The following is a 24,762-nucleotide window of genomic DNA, read 5'->3' on the forward strand; positions in this document are numbered from 1 at the left end:
GTGTAAACCTGGTTAGGGAGCATGTCACAGACGCCGCTGCGTGCCGCGCAGGCGCTCAACGGGCAGGCTCAGGCGCTGCCCTATGCAGACGAGCAGGACGAGGCGGAGGCGGAGGAGGCGCAGGCAAAGCTGCTGCCCGTGCGCAAACAATCGCTGGGACAGCGACGCAATGTGGAGCTGCCGCACTTGCTGGTGCTGAATGAGCGGCCCGTCGAGCCGGAGATGTGTTCCCTAAACTCTGGCACGCCCACGCCGCCAGCAGAGAGGGAGCGGGATCGGGAACGGGATCACTTTGGACCTGGATTGCGTCGCAATTCCATATCGCTGCCGCAGGGCATTAATTCGCTGGACTTGGAAGCGTTGCGTTTGCGGCATCAGATGCAGGCGCAGGAGGCGCTGCACGAGGAGAGCCAAACGGAGAGTGTGAGTAGGGGCAGGGCACGGGTTGGTTGCGTAGGTTGCTTCAGAGGTGGAGGGTTGCAGAGTGTGAAGCTTAAGATTCATTTTTCGAGTCTGAAAACGAGTTTTGCAGTCAAAAGCAACCAGAAAATAAAGCCAAATAAATAACAATAAGAAACTCATTAGGCGAACTGTTACCTCTGCAGTGTGCTTGCAAATTACACGCTTATTAGCATATACTAAAAAAAAAACACCTAAAAAACACTCAACTGCTTTACAGTGCTGTCAAATGTTTCCGCTTAGATCGGTTTGTCCGTCAAAAAAGTCCCTAAATATCTCATGTCATATGTCATTATCTTCCTCATCATTCTCCTCATCATTATTATCATTCTCCTCATTCTGCTCATCATCATTATCATTCTCCTCATCATCATCATTCTCCTCACTCTCCTTATCATCATTATCATTCTCCTCATCTTCCTCATCATTATTATCATTCTCCTTGTTCTCCTCATCATCATTATCATTCTCCTAATACTCATCGTCATCGTCATCATTAATTATCGCCATCATCGATCTATTCTAATATGATTATTGCGGTTGTGCTTCTCTCATCTGTTTTCTTTGCCATTTTATTTCTCATGTTTACACTTGAAATGTAATTAATGTGAATTGCAAATATTCTGCGGTTCGGACATCTGGTCAGGTATACGACCCGCTAGATACCCATTGATTGGCAGCGCTTCATATTGAGACTGAAATTCAATTTATTTAACATTAACTAAACTTTAAGCCTGCAAAATAACACAACAAGGGGAAGCGTAGGGCCCTGGTTGGGCGTGCCTGACTGGCAGATACCCTGTAGCCAGCCACAAACTATCTGTACTCCTCACTTTTGTCGTGCTTTCTGCCTTTGGCCTCTCGACTCTGGTTGTCACATATGAAAACCGAAGTCGCGCATACCCGCTGTACAAGTCTGCAACAGGGTATATGTACACACTGGCTGGCATATTGCATTACGCTAATAACACTGTGCAACACGGCAAACAGAACATAAACCAGGCCGAAACTGCGCCATGTATCCATAAAAAAAATACGGCCTTTATCATTTCGAGATTACAACTAATTTCATCATTTATTAAACTCGTTGTTTAAAGATTCTCAACTTGTATTGCCTGTTGTGGATATATATATGTATATCAGTAGAAGCGAGCTGGGTATGATCGAAATTTCGATTTACATAGATTATAGATCAATCAATTGATCCAAAATGATGTTGCCTGCGCCCACTAAAGAGGGTGTGGCAAATCAAGGGATATATCTTTATGTACTTAGCTGGTGGCCAACATATTTTAGGAAACTGAGTTCTGCACGAGAAAAACCCATTTTCCATTTCCTTTTTTTAACTTTCTTTCTGAATTTAATCGAACTTTATTCGCTTTAAATTCTTTCAATTGCTTCTGCTCTTGCTTTTCTTTTCTCTTTCTGCTAAATTTGCACCATTTTTTGCATCTAAACTAATCCATTTTATATTGGTTCAGCCGCAAAGTAAGCACCATATTTTTTGTATTGCAAATCGCGCCTAAAACAACTGCAATACTTACCTTTTACGAGTTTTCGTACATATTTGAATTTCTTACATTTTTTTTTTTAAAGTATTTTCAGAGAAATATTTATGTATCGTGCATATTTTAAAATAAAAAAACTTTCGCACATTCTCAAAACAGTGTTGAAAAAGGCTATGAGAAATATTGCGCTACTGTAAATATTTAAAATAATATTGTAATTAAATAAATTGTTTTCCTTTCGAGCTTTCTCGAATTCTGAAGAAATATTGTAATATGATAAATATAAAAAGATTTTATATATACCTCGAGCATTCGCACTTAGTCAACACAGTGTTGGAAAAGAAAAGGTGAAATGAAAATTTCGACTACGCATGGAAGCCACCATTTGAATTTTTAGACCTTAAAAAAAGTTTAGGATGATCAAAACATTTAGATTTCAATTTTCAAACCTTTAAAGAAAATATTCAAAAAAAAAAAGAGTCTAAAACAAAAGCCATAAGCCTTAATAAACCCATAACACTATTTTGTATATATAGTGTTGAAAAAGGCAAGGGGAAAGTAAATATTATACAACAGAAATAAAAGGATTTGTTTATTTTTTTCTTTTTTATGAATTTTTTTTAAAAAGAAACAGTGTTGCTGCTGAGCACCTGAGCTCAGCTATTTGCAGAGCATTTAAAAAACATTTTGAAGAAACAATTAAATTATAATAATATATTTTATATTATAAAAAGATTTACCAAAAATTAAAATTATATCATATAGTCTTCATATATGTATGTAGTTGTTCAGCAATCTGCAGAGCAGTTAAAATTCATACAAATGGATTGTTGAACTTTAAGCTAATCAAAGGCGTTAAAGCTGATTAGATTGCAATTTTCAATAACTGAATATAAAGTAAGCCACGATTTGGTTAACCCAGTGTTGGTAAAAAAAAAAATGCAATCTCCAATACGAAAAAAAGAAAATATAAGCGCAAAATAAAAAGACCAAAAAAAAAAGCTGGTCTGCTCCGGACGAGGCGTCAAAGCAGACTGAGAAGAAAAGCAACTGCACAGTCAGACCTTTGGAATTAGAGCGGACCAAAGTCTACTAAGATGATAGTGATGTGAGTTTCGAATGAAAATCGATTGCTTTTATCGGCTTGACTGTTCGAAAACGACATCGGTCAAAATTTCCCCATAGTTCGGTCTAGTATTTGCTATAATATTCTTAAAATAATGCTCCCTGAGGACTTTTCTCTGGCGCTCAGTAAAGAGTTTCGTATTGTCTTCAAGTCGTGTCCATGGCTGAGGGCCAATATGATTTATGATTATGGCACAGCCGGGCAAACAAGGGAGGACCCAAAGCCGATAGACTGTAATTTATGGGAAGTAGTTAAGATTAAATGCTAAATCTAGTCGGCCATAATTATGGAGCATGCCGCCTTGACTAATTTACGAGTCTGTCACGGCAATTTCTCGGCACATATCAAAACCAAAATTGAGTCGCCATTGTATCAGAGCTGCGAGGGTGGTCAAAGAAATGTTCAGAAATTGCATCTAAAAGACCGTCAATAGATATGAACAGTGCTCATATTTGTCTTGGGCAGACTCGAAGGCTCTTTCGATTTTTAGACCTGCAAAGCCAGTAAAACGTTTACGAATGCTTCATCAAGTAAACTTCGAAATAAACTAATCGATTTTGCAGTAACTCACCTGAAATAGTCGATGAAAGATATGTATTATGTATTATTTAAAGCTAGAGCTCACTTTTACTTAGCCTATTCAATAGCCTCATGCCAATATTAGGTATACTAATGGGTCTATCTTGTTGCTGACTCTGTTGTGTAAATTCTCGAAGCCCAATGCTAAACTGTGAAGATAGCAAAAAACTCAAATATTCCTTGGCTATGTTAACTCTAATGACAACCTTTGACCATCTAGCAGGCATCTATGTTCGTATGTACGTATGTATTGTGTATGCATGTATGTATGCATGTATGTGCTTACATGTATGAATATATGCATGTATGTATGTGTCTAAGTATGTATGCTAGTTACTCTTTCGAGAACTCTACTCGTTGCGCTGAATATTACATTAAACGTAAATCGCCCTACTATGCGATTCTCAAGAATTCAAGTAGGTCCTGCAGATTTTCATGCTTTGATTATAAGTGCTGTGTAAAAAAGTGTGTTGGCCAATTTATAAATTTCATTCTCTGTGTGTGAGTGATGTATGTATGTATGTATGTATGTATGTATGTATGTATGTATGTATGTATGTATGTATATGTATGTATGTATGTATGTATGTATGTATGCATGCATTCATGTGTGTGAGTGTATGTATGCATGTATACATGAGCGCATGCGTGTATGTACGGATATATGTATGTATGCATGTATATTTAAAATGTGGTTATTGCACAAAATACAATGTACATGTTAGCTAGCCGTAAGCCTGACGGTTAAGGTAAATGGGAATCGAAGAGAAACTAAATTTTGCTATAAATCTCACTTAATTACATCCGATAATTGGTATTTGCGTAATTCATGGAACTGCCCTCGCAGTGCGAGCGGCGTGGCAAAAGTCTCAATGAAATTGTGAGAAATGCGAAGCCGAAGCTTCGTAATTAATCACTCAGGAACGAGTGCTCGCAGTTGCCATGAAGCGCGGCGTCGAGCGATTAAACAAGCGCATACCAATACACACACACGCACACGCGCACATCCACAGATAGCAGATGGGAAGCAAAGCCCTCGTCATTTCTAATATGCGAGCAATTATCAAGCGGCCGGCAAAGGCAGCAGACGACGGTTTGAGCTGCGGACTGGCAGATCTCTGTTGGGCATCGCACTGGTCGGGATCAGGAATCGTTACTCTCCTTGCTGGCGATGAGCTCGCCCAGCCGGAGCGGCCGCTGCGCGCTGCAGGAGGCGGGCCAGGACGAGGCGCGGCGGCTAACTGCGGTCAAGGCAGGTACTTAATACGGCCCGATGCCAGTCAGAGCCGAACTTAACTGAACCATAGGGGTTTACGAGCTGGCCGAAACCAGTTTTCAGTCAGGAAACGGGCACACTGAGCACATCTTATAAATATGCATTACAGATGATTGCGCATACGCCGCGTTGTGCTGCCGAGAACAAAACGAAAACAAAGCACACGAAACATCTTCAAATGAATATAAAAAAAAAAACTATATATATCTTCGCTTAAATCGAACTTTGTGACTTATTTACAGATGGTCGACGATGCCTCAGCCTCCAGCATGGGCACGCCCACAACGATTATGGTGATTCCCAAAGCGAATGACAATGCCAAGCAGGAGGACGATGACAGCAGCGATGAGTTTGGGAATGCCAAGAAACCCGTCCATAGGTGAGCCCCCTTTTGGATATCTATTTTCCGTAAATATATTTCCATCAATATTTCCCTGTATATATTTCCATAAATATTTCCATATTATTTAACTGCGATCTCTGATCATTTTTGTCACCTGCTTTATGTTTTTTCAATAACAGTTCACAAGCTAGTGCTAATTGGCCATTGTTATGAACGCATTAACGCAGTTCTTGCCGCATGCTGTACTGCCAGATACCCTGTAACAGTAAATTATCACAGTTTATTGGCATGTGCTGGGTTTCCCACTCACTATGTGAATACTGATAACTGTATTGTAAATTACAGGGTATATATCTAAGGCAATACCGCAAATCAAGGCCTCGTTGAGGTTATTATTGTGTTAAATACGCTCGGCACGCGCGTTTGCATTTTGCTGTAAATATGCAATAGAATAAATATGAAGCCAATTGCCGAGTATACTTGATGCGGCAATAGAGTACAGGGTATTTGAAAACTGAAAGATTTGTACGTTAATATAGCAATTCAATCCATCTGATTTTAGAGGTCACATAAGTAAAGGTCACATAAGAGCGTACATCAGAGCCTATTTGTACAGGGTATCGTCAAGTCGTGCAAAGTGCAAAAGAAGTTTAAGCTCTCTTCTAACTGTAGATAAATGCTTAAGCACAACACAGGCAAATCATAGAATACACCTTATACAATATGTACAGGGTATTTTTTAGTTGAACACGCGCTGTAGAAGCTGAAGAAATATTTGTCTCTACGCAAACATCGGCCTTCTCCAGAGGAATGCACGGAACTCAATCAAACGATTTCAATATTTAAGTCGTACAGGGTATCTTAACCTTCATCAGTTGAGTTCAGGGTAAATAGAATCTGGCTTGTGCACATAATAATTAGATTAAGATACCTTACGATTTCGCGCTGGGTATCTAAAAGTGATTTAAGCTTAGCAAGCAACTTGCACATTTGGCATACCCTGTAATTCGAGTGTTCCCCATTTCCAAGTGTAAACTATCTGGCAGCACTGAATTGCTGAATATGGCATCACGTACTCATTGCTTGTCTCATGCCAAAGTTCAGGCTGCAATTAAATTAATTAATTTGGATTTGGCTTTTTTTTTTCCTTTGTATAACAACATTAACAGCACGCCATTTGCCATTCACATTTAACTGTGGGCATGGGCAAGGGAACCGGGGGAACGGGAACCGGGAAACGGGGAACGTGCCATTCCCAACATTCCAGCTTTGTGGCGTTTCCACATTTCAGCAAAAGTCGATCGCTTTACGCTTAAAATGAAATTGCATCGATTTTCAGTTACAGTTAGAAACCAACTTTGGTTTCGTTCGGCTTCAATTTTGTTTTGTCAATTAACGAAAATTGTTGCAATTAACTTTGGTAGTTTTTTTGGTGTTGGTTTTATTTTTTTTAGCCAAATAAATGCGTCGAGCCAGTTATTTATGGCTGAGAAAAGCTGCAATTAAATGTGAAACAGTTGACCACGCAGCCTTAGATACCCTGTACTCTAGTCGAAATTCGCAATGTGCAACAAGAGTTTTGGTTGGGTAAAAAGTGTCAGAAGACTGTTAAGACAGACTGTTTGTTTATTTTAAAAGCTTGTTGCAAAACTTTCTACAATTTTATGATAATATTAACATAACTAACATAATGTTAATAATAATAACAAGTAATGATAATGTAATGATAATGATGATATTCTAAAAAAAATAATAATAATAGTAATTTAAATCTGTTTAGCTGGGAATAACACATACTCAGCGGCGCATTCCCTACACAATCGCCGATCGATAAATTCATTTCATGTTTATCGATCACAACGATCGGCCGCCATTTTGGCCTTGCAGTGCGAATGCATTCGAATGTAAGCTAAATTGATAAGGCTCTCAGCTTCTTAAACACTTTTAGAAGCTTTCCATTTCTTTTAGCAGTTTTTGCTGTGCCAAATTTTTTTTTTTAGTTCTACCTACCTTTAAAATTTTTTAATAGGCAGCCTATCCATCAAAATTGCAAATTTCAAGACTCCAGCTTCAATATTGGCGACAAAATGAGCCTATATATTCGTGTAGCAGGTCATGAAATCATTTAACATTGTCTGTTAAGTGAAATCAGTTAACAGCTCTGCTAACACACAGCGCTGTTAACAGAGCAAACGTTGCGCTTGCGCTTTCAGCCCCTGCGCGGAGGGCGGCGACAGAGCTCAAGCTTTTTTGGAGAAAAGCGTAGGTGTGCGCGTGTGTGTGTGTGTGTGTGTGTGTGTGTGTGCATGTGTGCGTGTGAGAGAGTAATTTTGCAGTTTAAGCGAATTAATGTAATTGCAGAGGCGACAACGACGATTGCCGGGTGGGGCAGGGTGGGGGGGATGAGAGCAAAATCCCGCTCGTTGTTGATAAGTAAATCAAAAGGCAGATGCAAAGGCAGCAGAAATCATGTTGTTGTTATTGTTGTTCGTGAAAAGCAACAGAGTGTATACATATATGTATTATTATATCAACTCATTGTGTATGTCTATATGTATGTATCTGTAGCATCTGTTGTATCTGCTGCTCAGGCTGTGCCTGTTACTATAACTGTCTCTGTATCTGTATCTGTATCTTTAAGTCTCAGCAGCTCAGTAGATAATTGTGATTAGAGGTGATAAGACGAACGCGCATAGCTTGCCGCCCCATAGCCAGGCACATTGTCAATTTAGATATAGATACAGGTAAAATATTACACATGAAATACATATTTATTTTTTGCGTGTCTACAGTTTGGAGCTATAACTTGTGCTAATTTTGTGCTGAAACAAAGTTTATTTATGGCCCCCAGAGGCGGCCTTATCGCACCGAAAGCGGCGCCTATAAAAATATAAGCATATTAATATATATGCATACATACTTGAATAGTACGAGTCATATTTAATATCAGGGGTCGCTCCCAATTCGCGTCTGTCACTGTCTCGGCTCTAGATAGGCCACAAAAATGGGTCAGGCAATTGTCACAAGTCTTCTCCAACTCTCGTACACCCGTCCCATATAACTTGGTACGAGCTCTTCGCTGAATGAATTGTAACATGCTTTTGGCCTTCGGGCTTTTTTTGTACGCGTGCCAGATAAGCGATAAATAATATATTCCCAACCAACGCTAATCATATTCTTAATCGCAAGCAATTCCTGATACACAAAGTTGTTTTTATACCCTGAACCGATTGACAAAAAAAAGGAAGTATTTCTTAAAGTTTTTTTCTTTCGGTAACTTCTCTTTTTTATGTTCACAATATCGATAAATATCGATTGTGAGGCTCGCGTTTTTGGGCATAACTCGAAAACTATATGGGTTAGATACAAGAAAATTGGTTTTAAGGCTCTTGAGAAACATATACAGATTGAGGACATACCACTGTTTGGATACCCTTTCCAAGGCTCCCAAAAAATTGAAGAAAAGCCGAGCTTTGCATACCATATTTACGTCCGGAAAAGTTTCTGAATATCCATCTACAAAGTTCTTAGTTAGCCAGGAATGCATATTCCATAAGGTGCAGGGTATATTCTAGTCGTGCAGCCTAGCACATAGCTTATTGCAGCCACATTAAACCATGGTTTAGGAGGCTCAGATATATGTATATAGCTTGTCAATGGAGACGCACTTGTAGAATCTGGATGAATAAATATATAAAAACTAAATTGAACAGAGGCAAACAAGTTGTTTATGCCCTCAATAAATAAATAAATTAATATATAAGAACGCTAATAAACGTATATATAAATATTAGTTAACACCCAAAGTTGTTCCACCCAACTGCTCGAAACTAACCCGTTCTCGACAGCAATATTTCTAATGCCGTTTAGCTGCCAATATATCAATTGATTTAGTATGCACTAAATAAAGACATCTCAGATAGGAACGGAGACAAACGCTTGTCAAAATTGCCATAAATATTAGTTGAAGCGTATTCCAGCTAGTTGTCTTTTCGCATTTGTATCTGTATCTGTACCTGTATCTGTATCTGTGTCTGTATCTGTATCTGTATCTGCGTAATTTACGGCCAGATATCACGTACAGACTTGGACAGTTGAAGTTCGGCTGAGCAACAAACGGTTATCGCGATCATAAACATCGATCACTCACTCAGTTATCGATAAATATGACTCTATCGATAAATACGAGCTTATCGATAAATATGACTCTAACTTTTTAACTTTGTTTCGAACTTTCGACAGGGATCGCTTCCGTAGCCGCAGACGCGCCTCGATAGCCCCGCTGCCCGCCCTCCGACTGAACAGCAAGGAGATGTTGGCCAGCGATTTTGATACCCACAGCTTGGCCAGCAACCAGGCCTCGATCACAAGCGTCAACTCGTTGGCGAGTTTACTGCGCGAAAAGATGCAGGTGAGAAAAAGAGAGAGAGGGAGAGAGTTGGGAAAGAGAGAGCGGGAGAAGAGAGATGAGATGAGATGAGATTAGATAACATGAGAAAGAGAGATGAGATAAGATTAAATGGGAGAGAAAGAGAGAAAGAGAAGAGATAAGTGAGCGTGAAGATGAGAGGGAGAAGAGATGAAAGAGAAAAGAGATGAGATGAGAAAGAGAAGAGATGGGATGAGAGGAGATGAGATGATATGAGATGAGATGAGATGAGATGAGATGAGATGAGATGAGATGAGATGAGATGAGATGAGATGAGATGAGATGAGATGAGATGAGATGAGATGAGAGGAGATGAGAGAGAGAAGAGAGAGGAAACGGTGTGAAGAGAGAGAAGTCGAAAAAGTCTTAAAAGAGAGAAGAGTAAAAGTAGAATAAAGTTAAGTTAATAAGAGAATAATGCGCATAAATAAGTAGCTGCGTTTCGCTGCATACGGAATGTGCCAATTTTTATGAGAAATTATAAATGTAAATGTTGAGCAACATTTCGAATGACAAGTGGAATGCAGCTAATGCAGCCCGTTACTTTAATGATTGATCATCTGCTGACAGGCCTTTCCACAGCTGATACGGAAAAAGAAGCGCGAGACGAAGGACTACAAGATCAAGATCTTTGTGATCATAATGTTCTTCATCATAATCTTTCTGGTAAGTGGATTTAATGATTTAATCGAAACGTGCTTGAAGCTCACGAATGTCGTCCGTGCAGATTGGCTATGCGTACATTGCGTACCATCACCAGGTGCTGACCCGAAGCTATTTCCAGAAGATCAAGTTCAATTCGAAGGATCGCATCTTTCGCATACTGAGCCACGAGGACAAGGAGGTGATATCCGGCCACCTGGGCGTCACACTGGACAGCGACACGGCGCCGTTTCACTGCCTGGAGAATCATCGGCGCAGCGACGGCAGCGTCTGCATCGAGTGGAACGGCATTGCCCGGCTCCACCTGAACTTCGAGGACAAGCAGGTCTTTCGCTGTTACACGCTGCAATGGCAGGCTTTGAGGCCGGGCCTATTGCCCACAGACTGCTACGAGCTGAAGCGGGACAATGGCTTGTGGTTTGGCGGCGGCATCACCAAGGGCCAGGAATGGTCCCTGAGCTATGCAAACTTTGATTTTATGCCCTACGCCAGCGGCGATCACAAGGTGCATCAGTTTGGCAACGCGGTCAAGCGTTACTTCATCAACTCCATAGGCGTGGCGATGCAGGTGAGCGAACGCACGCCCCTCCAGCTGGGCATCAATCGCACCGAGAACCAGTTTTGCCTGCGTGCGGCCAACGATGATTTCACGTTTGTCAATCGGCTGACGCCGCTGCCCCAGCTGGACTACAAGATCTGCACGACGGAGGATATGCGCAGCCTGCACATGCTGATGACACAGCAGAGCCTCTGGGATGGCCTGACCGAGCAGGATATTGCGGAGCTGCATTCGCTGCTGGAGGAGCCCGTCTGGCGTATACCGAATCAGGCGCAGCGCGACAATCTGAACGAATCAATTATCTGTGACTATTCGGAGAATGCCATTGCCATGGGACTGGGTCACATTGTCATCAATGAGTTCTGGCAGGAGAATATTGGTGATTTCACTGTGGATCGCGTGCGCTTTCCCACGCTCAAGGACACCATCGATGTGCTGCATCGGCGCGGCTTTAAGGTCGTCTTCACCATCCAGCCGTTCATCAGCACGGACAGTCCGAACTTTAAGGATGCGGTCGCCCGCAAGCTGCTCATCTATGAGCGCTACTCGGAGCGCAGCATTCCGGCCCTGACGCGCTACAAGAGCAGCTCCAGCGCCGGCGTTCTGGACATTACGAACAATGCCTCGGTGCCCTGGCTGCTGGAGAAGCTGCAGCGGCTCAAGGATGAGTATGGCGTAAAGAGTTTCTATTTGGACTTGGGCACCGGCTACAATCTGCCGCATTACTATCAATGCCGCCAGCCGCTCGACAATCCGGACATGTATGCACGCATGCTGACCAGCAGCCTGGAGAGTGCCGGACTCATGGCCGTTTCCACGGCCAGTGTGGTGCCAAAGCCGCCAACATTCCTGAGCACGCCGCCGGCGAATGCCACATGGGAGGGTCTGCGGGATACGCTGGCCGCAGTGCTCAATTATGGCGTCATCGGCTATCCATTTGTGCTGGCCGGTGCCATTGGCGGCGACTATTTGCTGCAGCGTCCGCTCACCAAAATGGTCTCGTTCTATTCGCTGGCACAGCCGCCGCTGCCGGATGCCGAGCTCTTCATACGCTGGCTGCAGTTGGCCACATTCCTGCCAGCGATGCAGTTCAGCCATCTGCCGGATGAGTACCACAGCGAGCTGGTCACACGTGTCGCCCAGGAGCTGAAGGAGGTGCGCCAGACGGTGGTCATAGCGCTGCTCAAGAAATATCTTAGCCCCTCGATGAACGAGGGACTGCCGCTGGTGCGTCCGCTCTGGATGCTCGATCCCCATGATCCCGCCTGTCTCATTGTCAGCGATGAGTTCTCCGTTGGCGAGGAGCTAATCGTGGCGCCCATCTTGGATGCGGGTCTCGAGGAGCGTGAGGGTAAGTGAAGTCCAGCAACCCGACAAGCCACAATAATAATCCAAATTGATTCCATTCACATTTCGTGTTTTCAGTTTATTTGCCGCAGGGCGTCTGGAAAGACGGCATCGATGGCTCCCTGCGCAAGGGCAGCCGCTGGATGCACGGCTATCGTGTGCCCAAGGACAAGATTGCCTATTTCCGCAAAATGCCCGACAATACGCGCTTTTAAGCGCCCACAGTTCCAGTTCACACTCATCTCTTGTTATTTTAATTCTGTATTATTATTGTATTTTTATTTTTTTTTTCTGTTCTTATCTCAATATACAATATATATATATATATGCGCTGATAGATAATACTACATAAATCATATAAACAAATGTTGCCTAAACTCTGCGCTTAGTTTCTAGAATCCTTTTTTTTTTGACATTTTTTTTCCTCTTTTTTGATTTGTATTAAGTACATTATGTTATGCCCTGCATGCATTAGTTATTTAAACTAAATATAAACAAAGTTTATTGTCGTTTTAAACATTTGATATGCGCTTCCCAAAGTTAGCTAGGATTTGAAAATCTATTTAATGTTAAATACTTGTATTGAAAATTGTATTTTGGAAAGTCAAATTTAAGTGCAATTAGAGGACAGATCTCTTGATACTTAAAATTCTTCCTTAAGAAGTCGACACTCAAAGGAAACTCTCTTTAAATTTGATTGGAGACATTCCATATAATCCGATATTTTCTATGAATCACAAAATTTAAACACGATTTTTGGACAATTTTCCTTTGAAAAATCGAACATAAGATTGAGGTTAACTTCGCAAGTTCTATGAAAAATATCGCAATATGAAATACTGAAGCGAAATCGATTTATCGAAAATATATTTCTATTTGCACATCTCTAATTGCCTTAGATCGATATCTTGCGCAGCACCAGGTGGCGCCACCTGCAGGGCACACGCAAATTATTAATCGATAATTATTAATCGATAACATGACTTATCCAATAACTACACGTATAATTCGAACTTGTTAAATAAATATGTAAAACTGTCTGGGTTTGTAAAAGCAGCTCACTTAAATTAGCTTTCTATTTAATTATTAGCAATAAATAGTTGCCGCCACCGGTTCCAGTTCCAGTTCCAGTTCCGACTCCAGTTCCAGTTCCAGTTCCGGTTCCGGTTCCTAAAGCTCGCTCACTGCTTGAGCCGGCACTCGGGCAGCGTTGACTCGCAGGGCTCGGTTTCGGGCGGCCTGGTCAGTAATCCGCACTGGGCATCCGCGACAACAACATCATGCTGATCGAGACAGACAATGGAGCGACGCCGCTGCGGCATAGGTGCGCCCGGCTGGCGGCAGGTGAGCGGACAGAACTGCCAGGGACCCGGCCACCAGTGCGCCGGGCACTGCTGCTCGCCGCAGGCGCGTGTCTGCCTCAAGGGTCGCCGGTTCTTGGCGTGCGTCCAGCAGGGTAGCGTGTCGCCGAGCACTGCCCATATTGGACGAAGCACATGTATTGGTTATATGTCTAGAGGATCATTTGAAATGGACTCACGCTTGCCATTCTCCTGGCAGATGGGCTCGCGATGCTGCACACCGCCGCCGCAGCTGACGGAGCAGGCGGTCCAGTTGCTCAATCGCCACTGATGCTGCCGTCCGCTGGTCACATTGAAGGCGGGCAGCGTGAACTCATAGTAGATGCCCGTGTTGCTCTCATTGCTGCGCACAATTGCCTGCAGAGATGGTCGCAATAATATACAGAGAGCGAGAGTGGCAGGGGATCGGCTTCAGGTACTTACATAGAGCGCGATGGCATGCTGTATGGGCTGAGGTATTTTGATGGTCTCCCGCTCGTCCAGCCGATCGTAGAGGCTCTCGGCGCCGGCAATCTCGAGTTCGCCGGGCATGGAGATCAGACTGTCGCCATTCAAATAGAACTTCTCGCCCTGCGCCCGTCCGATGGCCAGAAAGTGCGGCGAATTGGCCAACTCCTTGATCAGTATGCGACGCGCTCGTGCCGGTATGTTAACGATCTGTACATAGACGCCGTCGCTCACATTGAAGGGCTCACTGTAGATCTCCTTTATGGGCTTGCATTGATCACCAGCACCGCCGCAGACACCGCAACGATCGTCCTGCATGTCCGAGTCAACGATCCAATCGCAACCAACTTTCTGAATGAAACGCTCGTTTAATTGATCTCGCCGAGCAGCTGGCCTTTAGTCGGTTTACCCGAACTTACCTTGCAGATGCCATCGATGCACATGTTGTTCGTGCCCAGCGTGCAGGGCGTACCGTCGAGCACAGTTTCGCCCCAGTTGGCGATTATCGTGTCATCCACATCACTGCAGAACAGGCGGCACGGATTGTCTACAAGTGTAAATTGTAGACTCGTTTATAATATATACAAAATTTTAAATAATCTTTCTTGTTTTTCATCCATTTTCCGCTTGTGGAAGTGGATTTTCCCCAGTTATCAGCTCTTGCTATGCAGGAATTTAGGCATGCATTGGAATCAAAATAAGAATCCGCTCAGGTAAGTGGATTTTGAAAAATCAGGTGAAATACGTATAAAGTGAATTACTGAAGCGATCTTTGAAAGCGACTTAAATTATTTGAAATTCAAATCAAATTAAATCAAATTAAAATTAAAGTCGAATTGCTTTTTTTCTAAAACATATTTCCGCCCGTAAAGGTGAATTTGAAATACGTATAAAATAATGATTTTGAGAATGTGCTCGAACCTAAAACTGGTCGGAAATAAATTGCAATTTCGACCAATTAACCTAAAGCTCTATTCATTTATGAATTTATGCATAAATATGTATTCCACCCAGTTTCCACGCTCGTCGATGAAATGATGCATATATTATATATATAGTATTTTTCTATTCCAGGATAACTGCGGACTTACTCTTGTCGAAGAAGGGCAGCCACTTGTAGGTGGCGCCCTGGTAGCTGACATTGTCGTAGCGTGCACACTGCTGCGCCCGGAAGCTGGGCTCGTGCTCCGGACAGGGCTTCTTGCGGCAGATCTTGTAGCGCTTGCGCTCCCCAATGCAGAAGACGCCGCCATTGGCCGGCACCGGTGAGTCGCATTCGCGCTGCTGTATGGAAACGCCGCCGCCGCAGCTGCGCGAGCATTCGCTCCAATCGCTCCAATTGCCCCAGCCGCCATGTATGGGCGTTAGCTCCTCCATGCGCACACATTTGCCGTTCTGGCACCATTTGTTCTTGCCGCAGGCGGTGCCCGGCGCCGTTGGGCGCATATTGGTTACGCACTCGCCGTTCACGCGACACCACAGCGTCGAGCAGAACTCGTGCGGTGCGGAGCAGGCGCCCACATCGCTGTCCGTGGTCAGATTGAACTGCATGCGGCACTGACGCTTGGCATTGTATCGCTCGCCCGGCAGCACCTCCGGATAGTTGTACTCATCCGGCGGAGTCGGCGAATCGTTCAGGCATTCGCCCAGTCCCTGGCTGCAGCAATCAATCGAAATTATTAACACCGAATCGTGACCAGTGCTAGCCAGCTACTTACTCCAGGAAATGGGTTATGTATTTCCGGCTGCAGTTTGACCAGCAAACCTGCAGCGTATCCGCTCCAAACGTGGGCGTCATGATGTGCACAATGGAGCCCACTCGCGGATGGCAGCCTATCTTGGCCGTGTCGTGGAACATGCCGAAGCTGTGCAAATACAAAATATAATGGATCATGTTTGAGACAGGTAAAAACTCGACATTAGGCTGGTCAGGTAAGTCGATTTCAAATATATAAAATAAAATTATAATCCGTTTTTTTAAGTCTAACATTTAAACATAGCATGAATTCGAATTTAATTTCTAATCGATAAGTTTTATTTCATTCTCTTCTCCCTTTATGATAATCGATTTTTAATCAATTTTCTGAATCGTTAACCCATTTAATTAGATTTCGATTCTTATCGGGCTATCGATAAAACGTGTCTGTCGCAGCACAATAGTTTTGCATACGTAAAACGTAACGTAATGACGTAAGCAACCTATTTTACGTAGTACAAACGTAAGGGACTAAGCAAACCCTTAAGTTTCTTGCAAACACGGAATTACTTAATCGATTTTCATAAAAAGGATATATGCGACTTTTGATATACTTGTACGACAAAACGTAATGTAATAACGTTATGCAACGGTGGCTTACGTAAGCGAACGTAGCGAGTCGCTCGACTCACACAGGGGTTAAACTCGATCAACATTGTTGCAATTGAACGACTCAGCGGCAGCTACCTACCTGCCCCCTCCCCCCCACCCCCCTTACCACTTGATTACCCGCTCTACTATAGTTAATCTGTTTAGATTTATTATTCGCATTGTCTTTGAGGAACGACACACAAAAAAAAAAAAAACAAACAGAAAAGATCAACAACAAAACGCGACTAGCAATTTATGCCACGCTCTGGGACTAGACTGCGGGCAAGTCAAAAACCTGATTATTAGAATAGTGCTTAAATCAGCACAGTACAAAATAAAAACAAAAACACACACACACACACACACATAAAGAGAGGGGGAAAATAAGCATATCGTTAGCCAGCGGCTGCCACCTGACGATGACCGGGCGACCCAGCGACAATCAAACGTAAATTGCACAACAACAAACAAGTCACATTGATTGAATCGGGCTGTGCTCGACTTGCAGATACCCCGCTTATCGATAAGCATAAACGATTTCATTTATAACGGCTATCGATAAGCATAAACGGTTTAATAACAGAAGGTAATCGATAAGCGTAAATGGTTTAATAACTGAAGGTTATCGATAAGCATAACAGATTATATATCTAAAGATGATCGATAAGCATAAACGATTTCAGATATAATGCTAATCGATAAGCATAAACGGTTTAATAACTGAAGGTTATCGATAAGCATAAATGATTTAATTTATAACGGTTATCGATAAGCTTAGGCGATTTAATATAGAAATAGCATGTGTCTCATTTCGTTTATCGATAAAACTATAATCGATTGAAGAAATTCAAAAGGTTGTCTGCAAAACAATTAAAATACTTTGCCGCTTTATCAGCCCAAGCTCTCATCATCTACCTATGTAGAGAGTTTTTTGTTTTACGTAAATCAGATATATCATTGGATGTTAATCTAGATCAGGAATAGTTATATGCCCCATTGAAAACGTATCACAATTCGCCTGATTACAGGGTATAATGACGATTGTGGCCGCTGCAGTGGCTGATCCGCTGGCCGGTTGAGTCAATCGCTACACGCCAGACTGACGGGCACTTGCCTGCGCTTATAAGGCATTTTACAAAAATCCACTTGGCACGAACACCAAACGAGATAAGCCTACGAAACCGGACAACTGCGACAGCCACCGGCTGTGCTACCAAATTGCTACGTACCGCACTCGCCGTGTGTGTGTGTGTGTGTGTGTGTGTGTGTATGTGTGTGTGTGCATTAGAGATGGACCAAAAAAATCCGTAACAAAATAAACATAAAGCAAACTAAAAACTTGAGCCTTAGCTTTTCATTAATCTTGACCAGATAAGCAAGTGCGTGAAAGCTCGAGTATTTTATAAGCATTTCATTGAAAGCTTAGGCCTAAGCTTTGGATTAATCTTGAACAGACTTTTGAAAATTGATTAAAAGCTTAAGCTGAAGCTCTCGATTAATCTTGGCCACATAAGTCCGAAGATTAAGATTCCTTTTTCAGTTTTAATGCACTAAAGGCGCTTTGTACTTGTACGAGCTTTCAAAGCTTTTGGAATTTAAGCTACTGAATTTTGTAAGAACCACGTCTTTTGTGTCTGTGTCGTATTTATATAATAAATATCATATCGTGTATCATATATACATATGGAGTATATATCATAAATAATAAGAGATTTACGAGTCGATCAGTTGTCCATCTCTAGCTGGGAGTTCGCGTGTGTGTGTGTTTCTCACTGGTTCTGCGACTAATTGAGTTTGAATAGCGCAAGGAGGGCGGCTAAATGCGGACGGGGCCAAAAGGGAGGTTGATAGTCGAGAAGAGGTGGGTAGAGGAGGAACGGGGCGTGTGTGTATGTGTGTGTGTGTGTGTGTGTGTGAACAACTATCGACTGTGGGCGTGCAACGCAGGCGATCATTGTCACAACACACGCAGGTGTCAAAGCATCCGTCGCGTCCACTTAGAGCAGCCATTCATGCGATTTGTTGTTGTTGTTGTTGTTGGACCCATTGATTTTGAATTGAAAGGGTATCACGATTCGGTGACAATGTATGTAACACTGAAAACTCAGCATCACACGCATGAACCAATCATATTCTTCTCTCATTATCGTAATATCGATAAATATCGATTTTGTGAGCCGATTGTCCGTTTGTCCTTCTGTCTATTGTCTTGAAACTTTGCATAGGTCTGTCTTTTAACATGCTAGTTGAGGAGGAGGAGAAGGAGTGGAAGAGAGGAAGCTAGCATGTTGGCAAAGTCAGCTTGGCGGTGGGTATCCGCTAGTCGGACACGCCCGACTGGCTGGCTGGCTGCTTCGATTCATTCATTAAACGAATTGGGCTGCACATAAATCTCTTTTGGCTGGCCGATCAATTGATGCATTTGCATTGCGTTGGCCGTTGCCGGCGGCCAAGTGACCGCAGCTCGACTGGAAGTGCATTTCGATGTTGGCCAACATGCGCATGGACAGACTCTATGCAAATGTGGCGCCGCGGCAGCGACGAGGGCAGCAAGGGGGGTGGTGCAGCATGCTAACTGATACGGAAGTTGTTCGACTCACTTGTGGCCCAGTTCGTGCGTGATCGTGTGGGAGAGCATGATGCCGTTGTCCTCGTTGACGCTGCACGATTGCTTCGGCTTGCACATGCCGCCCACATTGGCCAGTCCCAAAGTCCTGCAAGACGGGCATAGATTAGACAAGGGGGGGTTTAGGTTTGGGGTTCGGGGTTCGGGGGTGGGATCTACTACTCACATGCAATTGTTGCCGCAAATATTTTTGCGTGTTATCAGTATGGCGACATCGTGATGATGCGGATCCTTCTCGTTGTGCGTGTTCAGCTTGTGCTGCCAGCTGCAAAAGCGATCCAGATTCTTTTGGGCATTCTGCGTGAGATTCAGCTCCGGTTCCGTATCGTTCTCCTGCAGCTGTATGATGCGCACCACAACGATCTCGATGGCATTGCCAATGCTGGGATCCTTGTACAGGGCGGACACCATATTCATAATGGTCAGCAGATAGCTGACGACGTCCTTGTGAAACGCGGACATTGTCGCATCCGCCACAATGAGTGTCTCCACGTGCCGCGGACTGCTGATCGAGCGACGGCTGCGCTCCATATGCGTTGCCACCGGCTGTGTATCGTATTTGAATTTCGTGTGCGGATGCTTTTGCAGGCGCCGATGAGGATGCAGCTGGTGCTGATAATGATGATGATGGAAAAGATGCTGCTGCTGCTGGAGCTGATGATGATGATGATGGCGTCGCACCTTGCGACCGCCTTGTATTTTAAACTTGCCACGCGCCTGCCACTCCAGACGCGTCTCCATGCGGCGTCGCGGCTCCCGTGTGCCACAATTGCTAACCGGACTCGAGCTCTGGCTCTGGCTCTGGCTGTGATTGCCGCGCTGCTGAGCCTTGTGGTGCTGCTCCTTGCGCTTGCGCTTGTGCTTGTGACGCCAGTGCGGATCCGCCTGCCAAATGCAAACCGAAAGCAGAGCACAAATGGACGCTAATTAGTATGTTGGCAGCTCGCACGCACAACAATTTAGTTGGGCTTACCTTTTGCTTGGGCTTCACCGCGGAGCGCTGGAAGACCACGTGCGGATGCCCGTTGATTGGATGCGCCGCATGCTGCTTTGAGGGCTCTATGTAATACTCATTGCTGGCCGTCTTAATGTGGCCCACCTGGCAAAAGGCGATAAGAAATAGGCAACCCCAAAAAGAAAATCAATGTCAAGCAGAAAGACTTAGGCAACGAACTTGATCAAAACAAATGACTTAGGCAACAAACTTGGAAATGTGCAACTACACTCGAAGGGAAATAACGAAAAATAAATGAAAATCTGCACATCTGGCTGAATATATGTTATATTTCGGAAACCGTAATATATTGATTTGCGATCTGCATAGCATATATATTCATTTGTTGTTTAGTTAGTCACTCACCAGACCGGAGCAGGTGGATATGGCCACGTTGGCCGAGGGCTGGCCGCGCACCTTGCCATGAAAATGGCAATTGAGCTGATGCGCCGGCGGCGGCGCACGTGTGCGCAGATCGCGACGATGTCGCTCCACAATTAGCTGCGGCGCCAGAAAGTAGCTGTGCGGTCTGCAATGCACAATGGGGCATGGTTATGGTTAGGAGCTGCTGCTGCTGCTCGCACAGAGTGGCCAACGACCAAGACTTACGTCAGCTCCAGATGCAGCGTCTCGTCGCGCAGCGGCAGCTGTAAATGCAGCTCCGGCTGTGCCTCAACGCTGCGACGCTGCCGTCGATGATCCCGCTGATGGGCATATTGGAGGCTGTGCGTCATGAACGCGCCGTCGGCGTGCACACGCCGCGGCACCACCAGCTGCCCCTCGCCCGCCACCAGCTCGTCCGTGTGCAGGCCATACAGCGTTTCACAGCCGACGTCAAACGAGCTCAGCCACAGGCAGAGCAGGCTGCTCAGATAAAGGCGCTTCATAGTTGGGCGCTTAAGTATGCTAATTCTCACTTGTTCTCTCTCTCTCGCTCTCGCTCTCGCTCTCTTGTTCGCTGACTGACTCTTGATATTCGCACTCTAGGTGGCCTTTAGCCGTTGTCCATGCGTTTTAGCAGCTTGCCAATTAGCGGGCACATGGCCGCAGTTGCATTATATGCAGGCGCAGAAGCCCAATCACAGCCTGCTCAGATTGTCGCGTGGCTGCAAGGGAAAGCATAAAGATTCGGTTGATTAATTTCCAAAATATGTGTATTGGTATTATACTGCTGCAAGCTTGAAATGGAGTCACAATCGGGCAGAGAAATGCAATTCAAGCATGTGAGTCTGCTCCAGTCGGGCTGAGCGACTGGACGATACCCTGCACCAGGCTTACAAACATTCTTGCTTCCTACTTTCTGCCTCTTGTTAAGATCACTTTAACACTCGATAATACCCATAGATAACTATTTTAAGTATACATAACGTACAGAACATTCGCTGTTTGTCATACAAAACGAGAGAACCACAGCTGGTATACTACCTGGCAAAAATTAATTTGTGCAAAATATATTCATGTTACAGCACAAATCAGATTTACAGCTGAGTAAAGCGCCAAATGACACGAGTTGAATGTGAAATTTATACTGACAATTAAACAATATTGCAAACTTGAACGAAATAGCTTATTCTCTAGCGTAAGCTTTCGCTTTAAGCTCGAGTGTAGTTATAGAAAGCTTAGAGCTTTCTTTTACTCATTACAAAAAAAGCTTTAAGCAAGAGCTTTGAAAAAGAGCTTTAAGTGAACTTGTAAGTCAGCTTTATTTACCCTTTGTGCATTATGTAAAAACTTAAAGCTTTAAGTGAGCTTGTTGCATTTAGTTTAATAGCTTAACTGCTTTGAAAGAACGCCTGAAGCTTGCTTCATTGCATCAGGCGAAAGCTTTAAGCGAGATTATAGCATTTAGCGGGAGCTTTAAAGGACAGCTTTACGTTAGCTTTTTCGTAAGGTTACACGTGGGCTTTAAGTGAGCTCCTTGCATTAGGCCAAAGCTTTAATCGAGCTTATGGCATTTAAAAACTGTAATAACTGTAAGCCATGTAGCTAGACAACAGCTTTAAGTGAGCTTTTTGCTTTTAGTGCACGTATTAGAGTTAACTTAAAGCTTAAAGCTTGATTAAAGCGCCATTGTAAAGTACTCAACATTCGCTTAACCTATTTAAGACCTAATTCTATAACTTGCTGTACGTGTTTAATGTGTTAAAGGGTATATACTAGTCAAGCACGTGCTGCTCGCGAATTTTTTGTGCTGTTTCATAATGCAATTAATCCAATAATCAAGTAGTTGCCGTTGGCAGCAAGTGTCATTGTGACCATAAGCACTTGGCTCAGTTGACAGCAACAACAACAAGTCAGAGTGCTCGACTAGGGGATACCCTAACTCTAGTTTCCTTCTGCGTAGCCGTGCTACTTCATCTTCCAATTGCTCTACATTATATGCAATTTAAATATGGCATATTTATTTAATATATGAAAATGAGGCAACTTTCTAGTTTTTGAGTAAGTGGGAATTTTTACCCAAAATCTGATATATTCTTTAACTAAATACACTATACGAGAAGTTACACATCAAGTAAAGTCTATCTACCACTTGTATATTATTTTACGAGTTGGGCTAAAAAAAAAAAAAAAAAAAAAAAAAACAAATCTCAAAATCGATATTTATCGATATTATATCAATTGCAGAATATATCGACATAAAATCCTAATAGGCAATAAATATGTTTTCGAATCGACTCAGCGTGTCGCTCTGATCAGGTTGATGCTTGCGCCTTTCTGTTATATACATTTACACACAACAGTTTACCCATTTCGCATAAGTACAGGGTATACAAAGCAACAACAACAAGGCACAACCGCAGGCCGCGTTGGTGTCGCTTCGGGCCACAATGCATTCAGATTGAATTACAATTGTGCGCATTTCATCAAAAGCTGATGTTGTTGTTGTTGCTGTTGTTGTTGCTGTTTTAACTGGAAGTAGCAATTGTTGCTGCTGCAATTTTGTAGCTGCGCCCTGGCGCCAGCGCTTTTATTGGCAGCTGGAGGAGACGGCCGACGGATACAGGACACTTGCGTTGCGGAGCGCCATGAATGATGCAAACCCGATCGGGCCAGACAGACAATTATGGCATAAATTTCTACGAAAATATGCAACAACAACAACAACAACAGCAACAACAAAAAGTTGAAAACAAAATAACTATTTCCAGCTAATAAATAAAAGCTGATTAGGTTTTAGCTTTTTAGCAAATGCTTGACAATAAAACTGAAGCCTGAGTTGTGCTTGCCGCAGATTTTGGCCAGGCGGCGAGAAAGGGTGTGTGTGTGTGTGTGTACGTTTTTTTTTTTTGTTTTTTTTTTGGGTACTGCCCACAGCCAGACAATGGCTAACCAAATTTAAAGCCAAAAAAATGGGCAATAAAATTAAGCAAATCATTTGAATGCGGCGCTTCAAAGGCAACACACACGCAAGAGAACAACCAGCTGCGGCAAGTCGAAGTTCAAATACCCTTACAGCCATATGAAACATAAGTGTAGCTCGTAGTTGCAGATGTCTTGAGGTACAGAAAAGTATCCAATTTGGCATTTATATAGACATATGCTATAGTCAATGTGCGTCTATAAGATCTATATACAGGGTATTGACAAATCTGATCAGATGCTTCGTCTTGAACTTGGCCCTATCAAATTGATCTATATACACCTCGAACTGAGGTTACTTCATTCACGACAAAATCATAATACCCTCTGATAGAGCATGGAAACAGCGATATTGTGTGTCATTATCAAAGATCAACACACGACAACTTAATTATTCAATAGATGAACAGATGACACGAACTCGAAGTCGAAGTCGACGTCGACGTCGCAGCAGACGCTCGAGAAGATCGCAGATCTCCAGCCGGCAACTGGAGAGTCCCGTCTAGTCAGTCAATCGTTGTTGTTGTTGTTGTTGTTGGCGCTCTTATCACGATCACGATTTGTAATTTATGATAAATGTTGGCAATTCCATTAATAAAATTAAATAAAGCTCATTAGCTGGCAACACAAAACAAACTCTTTTGGCCAGGCGCAAAACGTGGCCAAAAACAAAATGCAAATATAAATAATACAAAAAAAAAAAAAAAAAAAAAAACTTTACTTAAGAAAGCAAACGACAACCCACTTTGTATACCCTATGCTTGACTTGAATGGAATTTCATAAGAAATTGATCTGGAGATGAAATATTATATGACTTTTTTCAATTTATTATATTAAGTACTCTATTTCATCTAAATTTATTTTCTCTGCAGCTCTCAATAGTTTCGCTCAAAGCTAAGCACTCCGATTTTTTTTTGCTATACTTAAAATATATTTAAGGCTAAACAAAATGTTAGCTAAACTTTTAAAGCATATCAAAATAGAAATGTGTTTTAGACTAAGCAAAGCCAAAGGAAACTGTCTGGGAAACTGTCTCAGCTGCCTTTTGTTTCGGCATGTGCAGTTAACCTTTCACATGCTTCAAACCAGCTATTGGTTCAAACCCTGTCTTGTTTTAAGCGTGTATTTCGAACGGCGTACGTCAGCGACTTCCTAAGCTAAATAAATCTTTATCTTATGACGTCAAGCCAGATGCACAAACTGGAAAGACTCGCATAGGAAGTGTATTGAAAGACATTGATTTTGTGAGGCGCCTGAAGCAGGCGCCGTTTTAAATTATATTCAAATAGTATGAGAAAAACCCAATGTGACAATAAAATACTGGCCCAGTCACC

The 24,762-nt window shown here is 43.1% G+C and overlaps 2 protein-coding genes across 8 annotated transcripts in view; one reads left to right on the top strand and one right to left on the bottom strand.

Annotated features, from left to right (window-relative positions):
• Positions 1-13,356, top strand: LOC6633261 (myogenesis-regulating glycosidase). 5 transcript variants are annotated; one of them, XM_015170090.3, is made up of 6 exons: positions 1-423; positions 5,191-5,327; positions 9,534-9,702; positions 10,303-10,386; positions 10,448-12,293; positions 12,368-13,356. In XM_015170090.3, the coding sequence occupies exons 1-6, from the start codon at positions 22-24 to the stop codon at positions 12,502-12,504; spliced, it is 2,775 nt and encodes a 924-aa protein (XP_015025576.1). In that variant the 5' UTR covers positions 1-21; the 3' UTR covers positions 12,505-13,356. The 5 variants fall into 5 exon arrangements, with proteins under 5 accessions (XP_015025576.1, XP_002056885.1, XP_015025578.1 ...); XM_002056849.4 differs by having other exon boundaries at positions 6-423; positions 10,291-10,386; XM_015170092.3 differs by lacking the exon at positions 1-423 and adding an exon at positions 4,732-4,924 and having other exon boundaries at positions 10,291-10,386.
• Positions 13,140-24,762, bottom strand: part of AdamTS-B (ADAM metallopeptidase with thrombospondin type 1 motif B) — a 19,388-nt gene continuing 7,765 nt past the window's right edge. Inside the window, exons 1-12 of one of the 3 annotated variants that reach the window (XM_032440667.2) lie at positions 21,437-21,462; positions 20,674-21,170; positions 20,431-20,593; positions 20,044-20,169; positions 19,237-19,955; positions 19,045-19,158; positions 15,816-15,962; positions 15,189-15,754; positions 14,517-14,644; positions 14,074-14,448; positions 13,830-14,007; positions 13,140-13,763 (exon numbers count right to left, since the gene is read on the bottom strand). In XM_032440667.2, coding sequence (XP_032296558.1) covers positions 13,471-13,763; positions 13,830-14,007; positions 14,074-14,448; positions 14,517-14,644; positions 15,189-15,754; positions 15,816-15,962; positions 19,045-19,158; positions 19,237-19,955; positions 20,044-20,169; positions 20,431-20,593; positions 20,674-20,951 — 3,087 coding nt within the window. In that variant the 5' untranslated portion in view covers positions 20,952-21,170; positions 21,437-21,462 and the 3' untranslated portion in view covers positions 13,140-13,470. Of the gene's footprint in view, positions 13,764-13,829; positions 14,008-14,073; positions 14,449-14,516; positions 14,645-15,188; positions 15,755-15,815; positions 15,963-19,044; positions 19,159-19,236; positions 19,956-20,043; positions 20,170-20,430; positions 20,594-20,673; positions 21,171-21,436; positions 21,463-24,762 lie in introns of those variants that run through there. The other 2 variants (XM_015170039.3, XM_015170040.3) reach the window with 2 other exon arrangements.

The sequence above is a fragment of the Drosophila virilis genome, chromosome X, assembly GCF_030788295.1.
Source record: "Drosophila virilis strain 15010-1051.87 chromosome X, Dvir_AGI_RSII-ME, whole genome shotgun sequence".
Lineage (NCBI taxonomy): Eukaryota > Metazoa > Arthropoda > Insecta > Diptera > Drosophilidae > Drosophila > Drosophila virilis.

Excerpts from the sequence above, each read along its gene's own strand:
- LOC6633261 (XM_002056849.4), top strand. The coding sequence starts at position 22 with ATGTCACAGACGCCGCTGCGTGCCGCGCAGGCGCTCAACGGGCAGGCT. Across the intron at positions 9,703-10,290 it reads TACTGCGCGAAAAGATGCAG|GCCTTTCCACAGCTGATACG; the intron begins GTGAGAAAAAGA and ends ATCTGCTGACAG. Across the intron at positions 10,387-10,447 it reads TCTTCATCATAATCTTTCTG|ATTGGCTATGCGTACATTGC; the intron begins GTAAGTGGATTT and ends TCGTCCGTGCAG.